Source organism: Plectropomus leopardus, chromosome 11 (genome assembly GCF_008729295.1).
Source record: "Plectropomus leopardus isolate mb chromosome 11, YSFRI_Pleo_2.0, whole genome shotgun sequence".
Taxonomy (NCBI): Eukaryota; Metazoa; Chordata; class Actinopteri; order Perciformes; family Serranidae; genus Plectropomus; species Plectropomus leopardus.
Window position 1 is genome coordinate 11,228,309 of NC_056473.1, and position 21,037 is coordinate 11,249,345.

Consider the following 21,037-nt stretch of genomic DNA (forward strand, 5'->3'; position numbering starts at 1 on the left):
ATGGGGGAAAGACGTGCACACTCCTTTCACATGACGTGTCATGTGCAACGCGACTATGGTAGCAGGATGGGGAGCTCCTTCATAAGTTGCAGACCCAATGGATATGCCAGCACGAGCCTCAGCCTCAGCCTGGACCAGGAGATGGACGCAGCCTCCACCGGCACTACAACTACCAGCTCTGCCCTACGGGCTCCTGCTCCCGACAGAAGCCACTACTCTCCTGTTTCACTGGAACTGGACCCCACAGCGGTGAATAATGGATCAGGCATTCCCTGCTGTCCGCCAGCAGACACAATGAACCCAGCACGGCAGACCATACACAGCCAGCCCTCCATCACCTCCGTCCCTCCGCCTCTCCCTCGTTCGAGCTGGCTGCATCATCATCAAAAGGATTTCCAGAGCCCTTACATCAAGACTAGCATGCAGGGGGATGTTTACAACTTCCTAGAGAGACCTGCTGGATTGAAATGCTTCCTCTACCACTTCCTCGTGTGAGTACCTGTCCGGTTCTGTGTATGCTGATTACGGCACAGGCTGCAGGTCAGTTTGGCAGCGGTGCAGAATGAGCAGATCCAGATGACCGTCTAAAGTTTGACAACCATGTGTTAGGCTCAAAAGGTGGAATGATAGCAAATGAAAAATTATTAGGAGCGCTCACAGAAAACAATCTCCCAGAACACCATGCAATGGTGTCTTTAGTAATTAATTAAAAGAGAAACATAACACTTAATGTGATATATCTGGCAAACTTTAGGAACCTAAATAAACCCCAAATTCCTAAATCTTTATTACTCAACATTTGGAAATTTTGATATGAGTGCTTAAAGCTGTTAGAAATTCAGCTTAAAGTCTAGCTGAGCGTCTGACTTGAGGCCTCACAGGCCTGTGTGGTGGCTCTTGGGTTGCTCCAGCTCCTTTCTCGTTAATTACATCTAGTGCTGCTTCTCCCAGTATTAGGTTCTGGTTCCCAGTAACTAAAGAAGAGGTGTCTGTGGCCTGCTGGTTGTCTGCGGTTGTTTTAAGATAGCTCAACAGAAGGAGGTCACTGTGATCTGGCCAACCACACCTTTGGCACTGATGAGCTCGGTCTACTTTGCTCTTCCTTAAAGTCAACAAATCAGCAACATCATGCATGAAACATGGAGCGTCTTTCATGATGCTGCCAACACGACCTGCCAGGAGGATTCACTGACCCACAGTTAAAAACCCAGCCGCATAAATCAGTTTATTATAGCCACTTAGCAATGTTTTCCTCTCCTTTGTTGGTGCTGATATGCTTGGACTGTGATGAGGTTGAAAGTGTTTAAGCATGGTGTAATGACCATGCTGCAGAATTTGGATTGTGGAATAAGTTTTTATGTCCCACACTTAAAATTTAGTATGAACTGCATTTTATTGCAGGTAGTAAGTATCTTATTTTGTTCCTAAGTTTAATTTTTCTCCATTTAAATATCCTGGAAAATAAATCCAAAATGTTGTCTGAATTAACAAAATAAAAAAAGTAATGTCAATAAAACAAAAATACATGGCAAAAACATAGAAACTTTAAGTAAATTATGTCCCACACATGTGTTCATAAGAAGTGCTTAATATATAACTAATACAGTATCCTAAAAAGTAAGAGATTTTTTTTTCAAAATTTAGCTTGTGCTAGTTTAGACTTTAATTCAAACATGTTTAACAAATGATCAGATTAGTTTTTATCACAATACGTTTCCAAATTCAAACAATTATTTTCCATAAATAACACTTTAATGAATTGGGGAAATCGATTCTGTCGCGATAACGACACTGTAACCGTTTGCTTACCTTTTTGCATAACTGCAAGTAAAGCTCTGCCAGGACCAAGAATATCCTGCTAACATGCTGTGACTAAAGGCTCTTCTATGATCTCTAAAGTATCCCACAATTTAGCCCCAGACGTCATAGTAAGCCCTGAGCCCATGGATTTAGACCAGATTAGATGAAAATGTGAATGATAATAATAGAGGTTCAATGTAAAAACATCTACTAAACTCTTTTGCATTCAGCTGAACCAAACATTTATTCAAATAAACTTTTTTTTTCATAAAAAGCTAGCTTAATTTTGATTTCCTAATTGTGGGCAGTTATTCACTTTCCAAAGTTCTGTATTTCCAGGCATTATTTTTGTTGTACCATTTTTTCTATTTCATTTTCCTCATACAGTACAATTGTTATTCGTAGGTTGGGTACAGTAAAATCATGCTAGTACAGCTTTCCGATCTTTACCGGTGCACTGTGAAGGAGTATTAGGAGGATGAGTCTCTGCTGCTGCTATAGTTACACATACAATCTGAGCTGGGTCATTAATTGGCTGAAAGGCGTCTGCCAAATACTATGTTGTGTCTAAGTGGACCAGGGCCCAGGACAAGTAAAGCAGAGCACGGTGCAGTCAAAAAATTGTCACATGTGGTTTGGTCTTTAATTAAGGTTGCACTAGAATGAGTTGTAGTAAAATGAATTCATGTACAAACTTATTAACAGTTTAACACTATAACACCATAATTTGACAACAGCAATATCTAACTGACCCTGTTACATAGCGGCTGAACTTGTGATGGTAATGAGCCTCTGGACGCCATTGTTTTCCAAACTAATGGACATTTTTGGTTTCTGTTCTACTTCTTTGAGTTAGCTGCTATCAGCTGCTTTTTAATTCTCCTGGTGGTTGGTTGTACACATGTCATACCCGTGCTGTCAGTGGTCCGTTCTTGCTGTCTGTCCTTTTTAAGCTGCTGGCTCGAAGGGAAGACAGTTCTTTCCCCCCAATATTTCATAAAAAAACGTCAAGGCCCAATAACGACGCAATATTGCCACCTTGAACAGGCAGTGACGAACACAAAGACATCCTTTTCATATCAAAAACACATCCATTGTGGCCACATAAGTGTACAAATATATAAACTCTAAATATTTTTAAAAAATGTATTGAAGGACGAACTTTGAACCTTCAAAGCGTCCCACTTTTGGGTCATGACTCAGCAGACAGCTCTGGCAAAGACCAACCAGGAGTGTTTGTCCTGCTCTGCAACTTTTGGCAACAGCCTTAGTATCTGACCCCTCTGAAAGATCCCGTTCCTCCCAAATCATCCAAACACATTTATCCGCCTCTACAGTGCTTTACCTCAGCTGCCTTCAAATTACATAATCATTTACGTTTAATGTTTAGTCATTAAAAATGCCAAGTACACCTACCGCTTCTCAGCTCTGTCTGTGTGAAATTGTGCTTGAAGAGAGGTAGAGTTAGTCTGTTTCATTAAGATATTTCCTTTGTCAGTCACAGATGAATGGAAACGCTGCGGAGATTCCCCGTTGTCCTGTGTGTATGTGTTTTGTGGGCCCTGCACTGATGATAATCGGCTCCAGAAGTAATTGAGGCTCTAATGTTCTGCCCTCACAGAGGAGAGAGAACCCGAGCCTGTCCTTCATTTAATATTAAACCCTTCTGACTGATCCCCGCTGACACTCCTTTAAGTAACTCTTACTTGTCGATGGCTATCGCTGGTGGCCATCTATTCTCCGGGCCTCTTTAGAGATTGGCAGGGGAGAGGGGAGGCATAAAGGGCTGTATGGAGCTCTCATGACACTCCTAATAGGACTGCTCTAATAGGCCTGCTCTACATTAGGATGACACCCACGGGGACAAACAACACACACGCACGCACGCACGCACGCACGCACGCACGCACGCACGCACGCACGCACGCACGCACGCACAGGTGGCTGCTCAATTCATCACTGCCTTTATCATGCTGAAGCCGGGATCAGCAACATTTCCACAACTGCCAGTAGTTCAGCAAACACGCATGTTTGCATGCAGACACAGACATGCATCTACCAAAACACACACAGATGTACACACGTGGCTGGATTGCACAATACAATGTAGGGAAACACACAGTCATATTGGCTCACATAGGCTGAAAATGCATCAATACTCCATCTGGCTGTTTCAGAACATCTGTCCAATCAACAGGTTGGGACAACACGCAGATCTGTGGGGAGACATTTCATTCAAATTAATGCTTGCACATTACACACATGTGCATTGAATGTGTGTGTATTGATGTACATTCATCCTTAGTCCTTTTCTGCAACAGTTGATGGATCTGACCGACATGTTTTATCTCTGAAAGCTGGTATAAATCCCAATTATTTAATTAATCATAGACAGCAAAATGATGAAAATGCTGAACCCCCCCACCCCCCAACATATGCATTAAAAAATGTAGCCAACAGCCAACCAAACATCGTCATCCAACATATTTTTTTCTGCAAATGTAAGCTTAATAATAAACGAAAGAGCCTGGTCTGACGTTCAGCTCATCAGATACCAGCATTTGCAAAGTTTCCGTCAGCATCAGATACCGAGGGCACTGAGGCAGCTTTAGCTTTGGTTTGACATGCACTGGGTGGCGTTTTATTTTGACACTCTGAGCAACAGCTGTAGTATTCTCTCCACTCTCATACGCTAACTCCCTAAAATGGCGTTCGGTCATTAAAACTTAATTAAAACTCATTAAAACATTTTTTCCTTATTTTGTTAACTTTGTTTGCAGAAAAGTGGTTTCATATCATAAAAGTAATTAAAAAATAAATGATTCAATGAAGTTTGAGCAGTAACAGGCGCAGGCTTTATTTAGGGGTCGTCAGGAAGCATGCTCTTTCCTCTTGATGTTAGAAAACAATGAGTTATTTATATGAACACATTTGAACAAAGTCAATATGTTATGTATTAAATGTGATGTTTGTCTAACCCCAGACTGACAGAGACACACATACCACACTAATGATGACAGAGTTAGTCAGAATGCGTAGAAATCCCTTGGACTCAGGACAGCATATGAGAAGAGTGCCCGAAAAGAGTCTTATGCAATGGCATGCAGACTCACCAGCAGCACACAGACAACCTGGGGCAATGATCCCCTTCACGTTTGGGCCACTCCCTCTGAGTCTTTTACGTAACCAAAGGGAATGAACATGTATGTCCTCATGATTCCTAAATGCCCTTCTCACTCAGCAGATTACAAGCGTACATCTTGGTCCTCTTATCCACCAAATCTAACAGTTCAGTTTCTTCCAATGCGATGATGCGTTATTTCATTCGAGACAAATGAAACTGAGCTAAATTTTTTTTTAATGTTTAATATTTTCATTTGCAAGGGCTGTAATCATTATCTCATAAAGGTCACTTCTACTGTAACATCATTATACCACCAGTTTGCAGTGGAGGAAGAACTGCACCTGTTTATCCTCATGAAAAAGCATTTGGCCAGATGTTGTTTGGAATACTTGGTTCTGTTGTGTGTTTTTATATCTGGACAGATTATTGAAATGGTTATAGTGAATCCCCTCCATCTATGTGGAAAGGGCAGAAAGGAAACCTCTTGTTGGATATCTGCTTACAAGAGATTACTGAATGAATGAAGTGAACTATAGGGGTCTCGTCCATTTCTCAGTAGCAAGTTATGTCTCCTGGGAAATATTATGTAATGCTGTTTTCTTGGGGTGGGAATCACCAGAGGCCCCACGATACAATATTATAAAGTCATGATCCTAAATTATTGCAATTTAAATGTTTTGTGATATGCTGAGTATTGCAAAAAACATATTTTGATGTATTGCAATTTATTACATTTTTTTCTGTAGCAAATTATGTCCCCAAAGGAAAACTTTGTCAGCATATGTTTAATCTTATAAGATTAGAAATCTTTCAGTCTGTTCATCCCTCTTCAGTGATTTTTACTGGACTAAAATGTATCCTTTGGACTGAACGAGCAATTGATTTTTATTATTCTTGTAGGCCACCAAAAGTTTAAAATGAATTTGCAATAATAATCATTTATATAATTAAAAAATATGTAAAAAGTCTGTATATCGATATAATATGGCCACACAAAATATTTTGATACTACGCTGAATCAATTGTTTTCCAATACTACTACTACTGCTACTACTATTACTATTTTCTTTGACTTCAAAATTTGTTTAACATGTTCAATGATTAAAAAATGATACCTAGAGAGATATTACAGTGGATACCCCTCCAATGTTTCCAAGTGGTGTTGTTGTTACCACCTTTTCTTTTGCTTGTTGGAGTTTCTCCATTTTTTTTTGGTTTGTTCCACTATCCATCATTTCTGCTCGTGGGGATTGTCGTTGCAAAATACTTATATACTCTTATGTAAGCTACCAGGCTTGCCACAGTATTCTGTATTGCAGTGTTTCGGCATGCACCAATTGCATCACTTGCCCATCTCTCCCCCACCATCTTTTGCTCTATTTTTCTCAATACTTAGTAGGACGTTGGACATTACAATTATGGACTTGAAATGTCTGCTCTGTACACCAGCAGCAGAAGAGTCCCAGCACAGTCTCAAGAGTCAGATTTCACTTATCATGAGATGAGAGTAAGGAGAGTTGACTGACAAGATTATAGTGGAGGATTTAATGTCAAGACGAAAAGCAAAAACACCTATGCAATAGTTCAAACAGCTGCTGCCGCTGTAAACAAACGCCAAAAAAATGACTGTTGCCTTGTTTTGTTGATATTCTTTCGATTAATGATAGCGGCAGTGCTGTTTTCACTTACAAATACATTGCATTTCCTGTGGTTAATTCATAGTAAAAGTCAACTCATGTTTCATTAGTTGAATGGTTTTAATGTGCTGCAGCAGTCGAAAATGTTTGGTATTCATTAGCAGTAACTTAATAAAGCCCGCTACAGATATCGAGCGTCATCAACGGATATCTTTTCCTGTTTAATGTGTGGTGTAATCTGTAACACCAGTGTTATCATGAGTTTATAACCTGGTGTGGAAATGTCCTCATTGTGGCATACCTAATAGCTTAGGATAGCTACCTACTGGTTGATGCACTTCCTTTGTGCTGTAAACCGAGGCATCAGTTTACCAGGAGATCGTACCAGGTGGCAGTCAAAATTGCATGGTGAAAGTGATTTTCAGTAACCAATCTAAGTGCCAAATGTAACTGTACACCTTAATTTAACCGAGAAGCTGAAGGTTTTAGCCTCTGGCTTTGTCGTTGCTGATGCTGAATCTGACATACAGCTGGAGAAGTTACTGGTTACGAATTTGATTTTGTGATAACTCTCCCTACTATGTTTCTTTTTTATTCATCTTATCCTCCAGCCAGTAAGTAGATTTACATCATTTTTTTCAAGTATTTGGTGGACAAGATGATGGCTAAGCCAGGGTGGAATATCCATGTTTGTGACTGGTGGCTGATGTGGTGTAATCCACCCTTAAGCTCTTCCATGGATGGGATGGGGAGGGGGGTCAGTAAAGAGGTTTGTGGAGAGCTGCTGTGTCTCTGACTGTGCTGGCTAGTGGTGATGGCCAGGGCAATTTGTCTGCTGTTTGCCTGAAAGTTTATGCTTTTTTAAGTCACAAGCTCTTTTTTCATGCCATGTGCAAGAAGCAGTCTGCAAATAGATGTTTAGCCTCTCAGCAAATATCTAAACATTATGGAAGTCAAGTCAGTCAACTCACATGGAACAGATTTATTATGGGAGCATTATTATGGGTACACAGTATGTACAATGTTTATACTTGGGTTTGACTCGGCACTTGGCATAAATAAAGTTGGGATTAAATGTTTTAGGTGCAGCAATAGCAGTGATGTCACCTGAGCAGTATTATAACAGCATAGACACAGCACTACAATCTTAAATTGACCACCCAATTATAAATCAACGACAGAATAAGCTGATGTGATTTATATAAGTGGCTGAGACTCATTACCTCTGGCAAGGAGGTTGTGTTTTTTTGGTTCATTTTTTAAATTGATTTGTTTGTCAGCATGATTATGGAAAAACTACTGGCCTGGTTTTCATAGAACTTTGTGATAGGGTGTAGCATGGACCAAGAAAAAACATTCAGATTTTGGAGTGGATCAGAATCACAGGATGAATACACAGAATTACTTTTAACAGGCCATGAACACCAAAGTTAGCTGTGGAGTTCCACAAGGCTCTGTGCTTGGACCAGTACTCTTCATCCTAAAATATGAATGCTTCTGTTTGGCAATATTATTCAGAAAGTCAATAAATGTTTATTGTTATCTTCAGGATATCCAATTACATTAATCAACGAAGCCAGATGAAACTAATCAGTTTACTACACTTTAAGCACGTCTTAGGGAGATAAAGACCTGGATGACCTGCAATAAATGTGATAAAAAAAAATTCATTAATGCCAAAGAAAAGGGGCTTACTGCGAAACTGGGTGGGGCCTTGGGTTTTTATTTTAAGGGGGAGATTTAGATGGGCTGTAAAGAAACATGGTAGTGCCAGTGAATGGTTGTGGCTGAAAAGGGAGTGAATGATTTTGGTAAAGGTGAGGAGATTTAAGAGTTGGGGTTAAAAATGACATAGATATGTTAGCGCTCTTGTTTCAGTGTGCAAGGGTTCTAGTACTCTAAACTAAAACTGGAGTGAGAAAGAAAGCTTAAGCTTAAAAATGTTGTATGTGAAAGGTGTAATGTTTATGTTTAGTTTTGTGTTAATATTGTTTTTGGAGATTTTAAAACTGCTCTGTGTAAGTAGCACAGTTTTCTGAGTTGTGCTACTTAAGATGTCATGGCCCTGTGAGGCCTGGCTGTTTTGAACATGTGCGTGGTGATGAGTTGGATATGTCTCCATTGTTTGACGGTGGAGGTAGTTTGCTTTAATGAGTAAAGAGAGGCCTTTCAGGTTTCAGAGAGTTGTGTGCTTCACAGTTCTACTGTTTTTTTTTCTTGTGGATGGCCGTATTGATGGTGGGTACAGGTAAAGAAGGTTGGGATGAAGTTATTGAAAAGGTCTTTTTGACAGTCCCTTCTTTTGCTGTCATTCATACACTCTATGAGATGAATTCATAAGGCAAACATAGGAATATGACATTATTGTATTCACTACAGCCTAGAAGGCTTTTGATATTGGCCGTTTTGGTTTTTGGCTCTCAGTTGCCGTTTGTAGTGGATCTAGACAAACTGTGATGGCTTGATATCCCGGATGACCATGGCTCTCCTCTCAAAATGTGGCACAAGCCAAATGTATGGTAGTCTAGCTTAAGCAGATACCATGTGGATATGTGGCTTCTCTGAGGTGGCTATCCACTCTCTGTGTGGATAAAAGTGTCAAAAAGGGGTTAAAGGAAACCTATTATGCTCATTTTCAGTTCATACTTGTATTTTAGGTTTCTACTAGAAGGTGTTTACATACTATAATGATAAAAAACACGTTAAAACATGATAAAACACTATTTGTTTAATAATGCCTGTAAGTGTTAGTGCCTGTCTTTTTTAAGCACCTTTGGAAAAAGCCCAGTCTGCTCTGATTACTGAGCGTTTCTGGGTCGTCCCTATTTCTCTTGGTGTCTCTGCAACGGTCATTGCAAACTGGGTAATGACTGTTAAGGAGTTTAATGAAGATAACAAATAAAAGCTTCTAAACCAAAATATTCTGCGCAACTGCGCATGTTCCAGCAGTAATACAATCCGAAATCAGGGAGAAATTAACAACATCTGCAATCAAGATTACATGTTTCCGTGATGTTAGCATGTAACTCCATGTAACAGTGTAGTGTACATAATGTAAACATTTACAGTAGCGTGCCTGGAGCAGATTACCATATAAAGAAATCTATCACAAGCTGACGTCAGCCTGTCTCCAAAATAGAGAAAAATGTTGGAAAGAGTATTTAGAACAGTCTGAATCACAAGGTAACAGCTCACAGAGATTACTTACGTGTTTACCTCATTTTCTGAAACTCGTCAGTGAATTATAGGGACATCCGACATTGTAAAACTATGACAGAAAATAAGGAAAAGCATAATAGCTCCCCTTTAAAGTATAGATAGAGCATGGTGACTTGTCTGACAGCTGTAAATATATAATGCAACAACCTCAAATCCACTGCTGAGGTGAATGAGATTAAGTTTATAACTTTTAAATTGACATTTTATAACTTTTAATTAGACACAACCAGCCAATGTTGGTCCAAAGGCTAAATGTGTAGAATTAGCACAGCAGTCCTGGCTGGCTCACTCTTTCATCCTTGTCAGCCAGACTTCTGAGATCACATTGCCCCATCTGTCTGTATCCAGAAGATGTTTCCTAAGCTTATATTGCCTCAGTTTCTCAGTTGATTGACTGGAGAGTTTGGTGTGGCTCTACGCTGTACTTGTTTTAGTAAAGCAGGACAGATCTGCAGTCGGTAATACTCGCTAAAGCCCCAGCTGTTTTGTTTTAATCAGATCCCAGGGGTTTTGGCCTGGCTAAATAAGGTTGCCTAATGGTTGTGAGTGACCCATTCCTGTCCACAGCAAACACCTCCCCACGGTGTCAGTGCAGGAAGCTCTGTTATCTGTACACACCCTGACTAAATGTGCAACCTTAGAACATTGCAGTCATGGCTTTGGGTGTCTTATGTATTGTTTTGTTTAATCTTTGGAACTTTTAATTATTCAAGAGAATTTGGTGGCAAACTTGAAGCCATGACAACTTCAAGTATGAGAGGCTTTGTCTGCCTGTGTATGCTCCAACATCCTGACTTTGTTAGAACAGCACATAATGTTGCAGACTGGTCTGTTATATGGTAACAGTAAAACTAAACTACAAATCATTATGCCTAAAGAAATATGGTATTAATGTATAATTTGCAATCACGGCACAACAGTCTACAGGCTAACTGGCATTACACTTTCCTTTCATGTTTTCCTAATATACATTTGATATCATATCCGGTAGTGTTTTGTTTAATATTCATTGGGAGAGGAGTGTAAGTGTGGATTTTTTTTTGTGTTTTGCACATGTTTTTAATAGCTTGTTTTAATGTTCAGCATGAACAAATAGCAGTTTTCAACCAACCGCACCATTGTGTAACAGAGGTGCTGCTCACCTGAGAAATGTGACTGAATTTGAATCAAAGCAACGCTGTTTCTTTAAAACCCAGAGAAGCTCAAAGATTGTGACATTTATCTCACTGCTGGTTCAGTAAGTGGAATCCCATGGATATTGCATTGCACTGTCATCCTTCCAAAACAGCACAAATGCCATCATCCCATGTGCTGAAGGAAAACACACAGATTACATGACCTTGTTGACGGCCTACATGGATATGACATCGTATTTATGCTTATCCTAAAAGATGATCTCATTTCTCAAAAAGGAAAATGGGTTTTTGTTGACTTTACCTGGCCTTATCTTAACCTGCCCTGTCTGGTTTAGTAATGCCACCGCCTGGCAACAATTTGTAACACAAACTAATATTCCTATCAGCCAATCGCTGCACACATCAGATCAATAAGCGTGCATTGGTCAATATTATATGACAGTGGTAAAGGTTTTAAAATGAGATTCTCATTTTGTGAAATTACTTATATGATTGGTCTACAAACATTGTCTACATCGTCATGTTGAAATGGGCTTTAAATGTATTAATACTGACTTCGCTGCATTGAGACAATCTTTTAAGAAAGAAAAGTGAATCTATTGTTTCCCACACACCTCTGTAAGCAGCATTATGTTAAGTCTCTGTCATTAACAATTCCAAAAAAATTCCAGCAAATAAGAAAGAGTAGTTTAGGTTGGTGAAGCCATTGCAGCACCAACTCAGGGATCAGACTGGACCTCACAAAAGCCACCGACTTATAATACTCCTGAATGAAGCATTATCTTTACTTGAAATTTAAACTTTAAATTGAGCACTAAGACTGCTTACAGCTTTCGCTTTTATGACCGCTTTAATAGAACTGACTCATTCTTCAGTTGCGTGACCATACCATTCCTATTTGACTTTACAAAGTGTCCTGCGTGCTGAATCATTTGCTTTTAGTGGAAATGTACACCCTATGGAGGGATGGATTACTTTTTAGTTGTCATGCGTACCTCAAATCTTTCAGTCCCATATGTCGAGGACTACACTAAAAACATGTCCAGCCTACAAATCTCACTGGCCACCCCAGGTGCCACTCCAGTATCCTGAGATGTGACTGGCTTATTTCAGAGTTGGAGGTTGCTGGACAAACACACCAACTGTCTGTCCAGTGATATGTCGTGAAAAGAAAACCAAACCAAAAAAGTCTCCTCAGTGCCACCCTTGATTGAGTCTCTTTGTCCCACCTTGGCCATCTCAGTAAAAAAAAAAGACAAAATTAGGGGGTGAGATGTCACATCAGCTCACCCTCTCGCTCCTCTATAGGTCCAGGGATACTCTCAGGACATTATGCTCCAGTGTGTTTGGATTTTGTGTGTGTGTGTGTGTGTGTGTGGTAAGCAGTAATCCTCAGTGTCCCATCTGGCCAGTGTGTCATAGTCTGTGTGGGTAGGGGAATCCTCCTTCAGGAGTCTTACCCTCCATCAACGCATTGTCTTACGCTCATTCTGCCATCTGAGAGACCAAAAATGAGCAGGATCTTTAAAACACATCTATTATCTTGTACTGGGTCACTTAAGTGTCCAGTACACAGGTGTGACTCCCATGAATGGTCATGTATAGTAATTACACTTCTCTTTTGGGCATACTCAACTCAAAAAAGAAAAGAGAAAATCCTGTCTACTGAATGGTGTCCTCAGGAAATGCAACACCTGCAAGTCTTTCTTTGGCGTGGGATTATATACGTTTCTGCGTTATTTCCTGTGTTACATGAATAATGATAAACAACAGACACTTACATAACCCTTCCAGCATATGGCATGTAATCCAGCTCGTAGCACATAGCATCATAATGCACCCGCCGCTGTTTGTTTTTAAAGTGAGTGAGATCATGATGATGATGGTGCATGACAACACTCACACAGTATGACATGTAAAAGCACTTAAAAGATGTGTTCTAAGGATTATTAATGGGATGGCGAAAATGCACACAACTGACTCAGCTGTTAATCCTGTAGGGTCAGGAGAGACCAAGCCTCTCATGAGCCTCTTTAAAAATTTAGAATGAATAAATGAACACTTTAGAAGAAAATACTCTTAACTGAAAATATCTCAAGTGAGGGTTAATGGTACTTGTTAAAAGACTTGACTTAATTAAGAGTGTCTTGAATGAACGGTACAGAACTTTAAGAAGGAAATGCAATTAATGCTTGTTTTTTATTTTTTATTTTTTTTAAAGAAAAACTAAAAGGTTTTTTTTTCAGAGCTTAGTCTTAAGGAATCAAATGATCAATTAAATTGAATGAATAAATAAATGAATAAAAGACATGACATTATAATAATCCCCACTGATAAAATGCTGTTTAATTCTGGTGTATTTAGAGACTAATAATCATTCTGAATTTAATTTATTCAGTTTATTGAAACAGGACAGTGCACATTATTATTGCTAAATTTCATTCGTAGTCCTAAAGCAGGCACCATGAAAAAAAACAGCTACACGGACAGCTCATAGAACAGTCCACGGGACAACACATCACAAATGAACACATTGCTTTAAAAGAAGAAGAAGATCTACAATAAGCAGTAAAAAATGTATGATAAGCCCAAAAAAAGCCCCCGGAAACGGGCATCAGAGGAGAAAGTGGTTTATGTGTGCATACATGACTTATGTTGTATTTTCAAAAAACAAATCCAGTAGTATTTTATTGAGAATGATCTGGCTCATAATTAAATAGATATTTGCGTTTGATTTGATTTCAATTTATTTCCTCTCCCGCTCCTTTTCTTGTGCTAAATTCTTTATTATCTTTATATCATTTATTATTAGTAGTTGATTATACATTTGGTAGATCATTAATCTGTTACTATTTAATCAGTGATTAACCGATCAATTAAAAATCACACTCTCTGTTTTTGGCTGCTCTTGTGTAGTTTCTATATGTTTCTTGTCTTGTCTATCTTGTCTATGTCTATGTCTATGAAAATAAAGTGAAGATCTTAAGACTAAAAAAAAGCCAATTTAAAAATGTCATTTTGGGCTCGGGGAAAGATGTAAATGAAAATTTATATGAAGAGAAAACAATCATTTAATAGAGAGATAATCGGCAGATGAACTGATTTTGACTTGAATAGACTTCATATCTCTGCCTTCACTTTATTCTCGTACTTTCCTCTATTCACTTCTTCTTCCTCTACCTTCATTTAGGTGTGCTGGTAGTGCATGTTAAACTCACAGGCTATTTGTAGACTATGTATATACACTGACAGATGGACAGGCTCGTCGGAATATTTCACTGTTGCTAGGAGACACGGAAACATCCTGTCAGCTGTTAATACCAGCAGATTGATGACAAGAGGAACGTACATTGAAAACTGGCGAGGAAACAGCTTGTTTCTTTTGTTTCGCTGCAGATATTGTAGATACATGTTAGTATGCATTTCCTAGTGTCAAACAAAAAATGTACTCTATAAGGTGGTTTATGTCTGCAACAGATCAGTGGCAATTAACAGGAAAGTTTGTTCAATGTAACAAACAGCAGAAACAAGCTCTGTCCATCAGCCAAAACCCACAAAACATTATGAATATGAACACATTAATACTCCTTGATGCCCTCTTCCATCCCTCAGCTAAATTCTAGGGAAAAAGATGCTTTAAGCTCCTATACCCAATCAGATTCTAAATATTTTAGAGTATTCATTTGTGTATCTTTCTTTTTTCCTGGTCTGCTGTGCAACCAGTTGCTGTTTGTGGAAAAATAATCTAATTTATTGAAGGTAATTGAAGGGAGGCAAAAAATACACACAGTAGCACGTTATAATATGATACAAAGAGGACAAGACAGACAGTACAACATAAAACTACACAAAAAAGCACATCACTTACAAAACACAGAATAAAAAGCTAAACACAATAACGCATCATAAGTGAATGCTTGACAAATTAATAACACGTTATAAAGTCCAGAGTTCAAGGTCAGTGAGTGCAGAGCTGAGCAGCTTTTAACCGTCTTTTCAGTGTGGTTTTAAAAGTCCTGATAGAGCTGCAGCTCCTCGCATTGTCAGCAAAGCGTTCCACTGATTTGTAGCTTTTACAGAAAAAGCTGATTGCCCAAATGCAGTGCGACAAAATGGTATGTTACAGTCTGGCACAGAGGGTAATCTAGAGGATCTAATGGGACTTATTGAGCTAGTATACACAAAGTCACAACATATATAGTGATATGTTTTATTTTTACTTTTTTTGTTACTAGAACAGTGAGTGATATTTGGTGACAACTTGCTCTCTCCCTACAGCTTCCTCATGGTCCTGGTGTGTCTAATCTTCAGTGTCCTGTCCACGATAGAGCAATATGCGGAGTTTGCCACCGGTACCCTCTTCTGGATGGTGAGTACTGTCATTGCGCTGATAAAGTGTCAAACTAACTTTCGAAACTTCCATACGACTCCACAAATAGGCTAAAACATTAAAAAATCTTCATCATTCTTTCATGTGGATGGGAAATTTAAGGTGTCTGTTATGAATGGCTTCTTATACAGAAATAATGTAACAAATTCATCAGTTTTGGTCTTAAAGGCCCTGCACACCCATGCAGGTGTACTTTAACAGGTGAAACTAAAATAATAATAAGTTTAGAGTCAGACTGATGAACAGGAATCACTCACAAATGACCATTTGTATATCAAATACTCACTCAGTGTTACCTTGAATTAATAAAAACCTTTGTTTTCTCGCATGCCCCCGCAGTAAACAGAGAATCCAAAATGAATTTAGGTAATCAACAGCCAAAAATGTATTAAAAATATCTGTTTACAAACTCTTACACAGCTCATGCAGTATAAGTCAAGTCTCATTTATTCAGTCGTATGCTCCTTGCTTCCCAAACACATGCATTGTTGCTGAAAAGTTATTTAAAACTTTGCTTAAGTGGAGCTACAGTTATAGCAGAGATATAATCTTGCTGTTGGTAAAGTTGAACTGTTATTACTTAAATTCACAAAAAAAGTTTTGCATTCTTCATAGAGGTAAGGTAACGTGGTGAGAAATGAATAATCGATTTAACTGGTTTGTGGGTGAAGTCTTTCATTCAGTGCAGTTTGTAGACACCCACACAGTTCTAACATGAGGACTAATCAGGCAGATGAACTGAAAACAACTGTGTGATTGGACTATGAGTGTGTATGGCCTTTAAAAACACACACAATGGCAATCATGACACAGTGAATCAATCAGCAGATCAGTTGATCTGCAGAAAATGTAAAATTTTAATAATTGAGGATTATCTTAGATGGAGCCAAACATTTACTGGTTTCAGCTTCTCGTATTTGCTGCCTTTTTTTCTATTTTTTTCCCCTGTCAATTGTTTTATTTCGTTGGGTTTTAGACTGTTTTTTTGGACAAAACAGGTATTATTTAATATGTAACATCTGGATCTTGGAACCTCTCACTTATCCCATATCCCTAAAGTAAACCATTATTAAATAGATTTAATGAAAAATGAAAACAATCATTGCATCGCATATAATGGCATATATACAGTATATATATCTGTTCATGAAGGTGCTATCACCACTCTAGTGACAGTAGGGGTTTAGTAATGCTTCCATGACAGTTAAGACTTACATTTTCTCATGTAACAAAGCTTATAACAAAGCTTGTAACAAATATATATATTTTTTATAGAGACTGAACTGAAGAGTGACAGATGGCTAGTCTAAAGCTGTTATAGCTCCACTGCAGTACCCCTCTTTATCCACATGATGGAGACAGAAGATCTTAGCTGGGAAGGATTCTACCCGCCATCTTACACCTCGACCCAAAGATATTACAAAGCTCAAAAAGAATAATCTCTTTCAGTTATTGGAAATACCACCACACAGCACCTGCCAGGGTATATTGCATTCATCTAAAAGCCTTTTACAGTAAGTAACATGTACATAGTGTACATTATTAGCATGGGAATGGGCAGCCACTGTTTTTAACCTATTGTGATGACCCTAATTATGCCGAATCATTTGGCTCCACACAGACTGTACTCGCTGATACGTGCTGGTAAATTGACTTTTTTGTTGCTTATTAGGCTATTAAGGCTGCTAAGTGATGCAATAAATCCAGGGCTTACAACAGGTTCGAGAAAATTATGGCTGCTGTTTGGAAACTCTACAAAGAGCTCGCATCATCTGTCTCCTGCCAGCACACCGTGAATATAAATACACACGTAGCTCCTGCGTACTCACGCACAGTTTACACAAAGGCTGCACATACACGACACAGATACACACACTCACAAAAACACACATGTACCACCTCCTGAGTCCCGGGGGCAAACAGAGGACAGAGTGGACACTGTGTTCTGTAAACTTTTGGCCAGTATCCTTTGAAGACCTACTATCACGGTTATTCATTTATTTTTACCCAAGAAGAGCCAAACACTCTATCATTATCTCGTACTCGCTTTCTGTCTCTTCCCTCCACCCACGTTCTACCTTTTTTTTCTGTTTTCATTTCTCAGGAAACCCGCAGTAATCAGCCCCACAAAGACTTAGATCGAAATTAATTCCTGCACACAAAATTACTCCTTGTCTTTTCTCTTGAATTGTTTTATTTGCACACTTGGCCGTGTGTGCGTGTATTCATGTGTATTTGTAATGCATGGTTTTTGGTTCAATATTAATTATTTTAATTAATTATTAATTCAATATTAATTGTGAGATAAGATAATACCTTAACTTCTGTGCGTGTGTTTGAAGGGGGCGGAGCCCTGTAAATGGTGTCATGGTGGCGTATAGTGATGTTTGTAGCTATACTTAGAAAGTTCAGGGTGAGCTGACATCAGTGAATCACAGGCTGCTTGTTTTGGATGGCAGAGGGGACATTAGTCCTTGAGGATATTTGGCCTTCAGGGCAGCTGCCAAAGTAAAGCTGGCCAGGCTGGGCAGGAGGCACAGAGGCATTCACACAGTACACACACGCATGTCACATTGATCTTTCCTTTGTCCACTCTTCTGCCCAAGTCTTTTTCTTTGTTTTTTTTTTTTGTTTTTTTTACATTTTCATTATATATTGAACAACTATTCATATGCCCTCATTATACATGTAGAGCTATGCACAGCTATGCAGCTACACTCCTAATAAAGGTTAAAGGCAGCGTGTTGCATTTAAGGAAGTAAATGGAGACTGTGAAAACACCATAGGACAACAAATTAATAATAGTAATTACAAAATCAAGACCAAAGGTTTTGTAAAAACATGATATGGTACAGTTACAAAGGAGCTAGATTCACACAAACATAGACTAGGTGTCAGATGTGTTTAAGCTCAGGCTGAATGAGTTCATCTGTCACTAGCAAAAATTCAACATTAAGTCCCCATAGAAAGTAGAGGTTAGTGTCAGTAAGTACAGTTTTTCATGTAGACACGTAAGGTTCATAAAAGTAAAATACACAACAGTTATTCCAACAGTAATTCAACACTTACACAGATACAACAGCCACAACTGTCTGCAAACTGGAGTGAATTAAAGGGGTTGGTGAGTGTAGAATTTTGTGATGTGATTAGTCATGACTGTTGGTGTCATGATTCTCCAAATCATCTCTGCGTTTAGACTTTCGATTTTAAAGAGTTATTTCACTGATATAAAAGAGGCCTTCTCATAAAACTAGGTCATCTATGCAGGAGAAAGACGCAAATACTTTTAAAATTGGTGCTTCATGACCAGAGAAAACGGTGAAAAAGGACACTTTTGCCCAAGAGATAGAAAACCTACAACTACCAGAATGTTTCACGCCTGATCAGACCAATAATTTCTCCCGCCAGTGGATGATGTAATGTGGACTGGTCCGTGTGAAACAATGAGGGCCTGCCAGATCTCACATTACAGTTAAACAGTAAGCTAAAACATGTTTCTGAAACATCTGAGGTGAGAAATATGCAACTCAGAAACAGAATCTTGGTTTGTATTTGACCAGGGCTGCTTAGTTTTATGTTTTTTGTTTTGGCCTCAGTTTTCACTGTGCAGGAAGCAGTATGGTGCCCACTTCCTGTTTACAAACTTAACTCAACTTAACTCTAGCAACTAAACTTAACTCACTATTACAGTTGAACAGGGCCTTAAAAAATGTTTGTGAAAACATATTAGAAGAGAAACAGGCAGTGCAGTAACGTGATGTTGATTCATATTTGATCAGCACTGCCTAGGTTTACTGTATGGTTGGATTTTGGTCCAAGTTTGAGAGAGAGAGAGAGAGAGAGAGAGAGACAGAGAGAAAGAGAGAGGTGCGGTTGTGTCTCGTAAGCCAGCTCCTTACTCTTTGTGTCTGCGGTAGAGGGCAATACCAAAATGCGGAAGTACAGCCTGTAGTTTGAACAACAGCCTAAGAGCCAGTGGAGGTCCTTTTGGTGGTGTTTTACTGGGGGAAAGGGGGAATATCTAGGCAATGGGTAGCTGGAGGGAAGTTTACCACAGTTCATCTACACATACTATCCACATTGTTTTAATACATAAACTGGTTAAAAATTGTGTGCTTTCAGGGTCACGATTTAGTTACATTTTGATGTATATATATATATGTATATGTGTATGTTATATATGTATATGTATATGTATGTATGTATGTATGTACATATATATATATATATATATATATATATTATTTTTTTTTTTTAAATATACCACACTGAGTCCATATGGTCAAAAAAGAGAATTGTGGTTCCAGCATTTGATTTCTATCACAAAACTGTTCTTTATCATTTTTATTTTTAGAATTGAAACTGTGATACTCATGATCTGATATTAAGAACCAGATTTCAAAAAAGAAATAAACAAAAAGGATAACCAATGTCTATAAATCTGACATTGAATAAGTCGCCTGTGAGAATGCATGTGCAATTGACATGGGCTTGATATGATTTTCTGAAATCCAACATTAATAAAGAGGATATTAGTTTGTTTTATTTTCCATCCATAAGTTGCACAAGCTCTGTAAAGCCCAGGTGAGTCTCCATGTAATGGAGTGACTTTCTGTGCGTATGTGCACCTCTCTTGTAGAGGTACACACGGCTGAAGCAATCTAATCACATTTTTATCTGATACCGTAATTCCCAAGCAGCTCTGTGAATGAGCTTCATCCTCGTCTGGCTTGACGAGATTAGCGCTGCGCGAACAGGCGGCTGTTTTCAGTAAACACGTAGTTGCCAGTTTCTGATACACACACAAAAAACTCCCCAACATCTGGGTGACCCATTTTATAGAGTTATGATGACTAATCCTTTCAAATTTCCCAAAATCATTTGTTCCTTTGACTTTGAAATGTTACCCAGATGTCATAATTACTAAACTGGATGAATTGGGATTCTGTGACCATTTTGTGTTGCGGCTGAAGTTTTGGTTTGAGTGTGTGGCATTTAGTCAGTGTTTATTCATTTGTTTTATTTTCTAGAAAACATATCCAAAATCATATGAACATCCAAGTTGTAAGCCAACACCAGAGTTTTTTTTTTATAAAGGATGGGATAGAATTTCAGTCATTAGATCAGCCTTCTCCTGAATGCAAAGAACTATGAAAACATTTGGGCACATAACCTCATCTTTTAGCACAATTATCATCTTTTAATGAGACTGTCCACGGACTATACAGTGTTATATTGACACAGCATCAGGGACTGGAAATGTATGTTACTTTGCTCCACAAACAACAAGGCTATGGCTGGCTGGTCAAGTTCAACTGAAATGGATGTTATCTGTATCTGGGTTCCAGACCTCTGAATGCCTGCCTCAAATCTGACTGAATAATGTGAACCTAAATGGTAATTCAGTCTGATTATCAGGCTATGTTATAAAGATTCACTGAACCATCTCTGCCTGTCTCTGTCTTCGATCCTGCCTCTTTATCTTCCTCTCTCTTTGTCTTTAACTCAGTGACAGAAAATGAGCAATTCATGGGGATGAATAACGGGCATACGAATCGCAGGCCAGACGACTCAAGCGAGAAGCTGTAAACATGATTAATTAATGAAAATGGGCATGCAAAAAATTTAGAAAGCAGCAAAAAAGGATCTGTCCCTCTGCCTGCCCCTCACTATCATAACCGTGATGAAGGCCTTAGGTAGGTGTTTAAAAAATATTCTGTTCCAAAGTACT

At 38.7% G+C, this 21,037-nt stretch overlaps 1 protein-coding gene across 1 annotated transcript in view; it reads left to right on the forward strand.

Moving 5' to 3' along the window:
• The window catches only part of kcnq1.2 (potassium voltage-gated channel, KQT-like subfamily, member 1.2), a 197,252-nt gene continuing 176,215 nt past the window's right edge, over positions 1-21,037 (forward strand). The window contains exons 1-2 of the mRNA XM_042496706.1: positions 1-491; positions 15,195-15,285. Of these exons, the coding sequence (XP_042352640.1) occupies positions 1-491; positions 15,195-15,285 (582 nt within the window). The remainder of the gene's footprint in view (positions 492-15,194; positions 15,286-21,037) is intronic.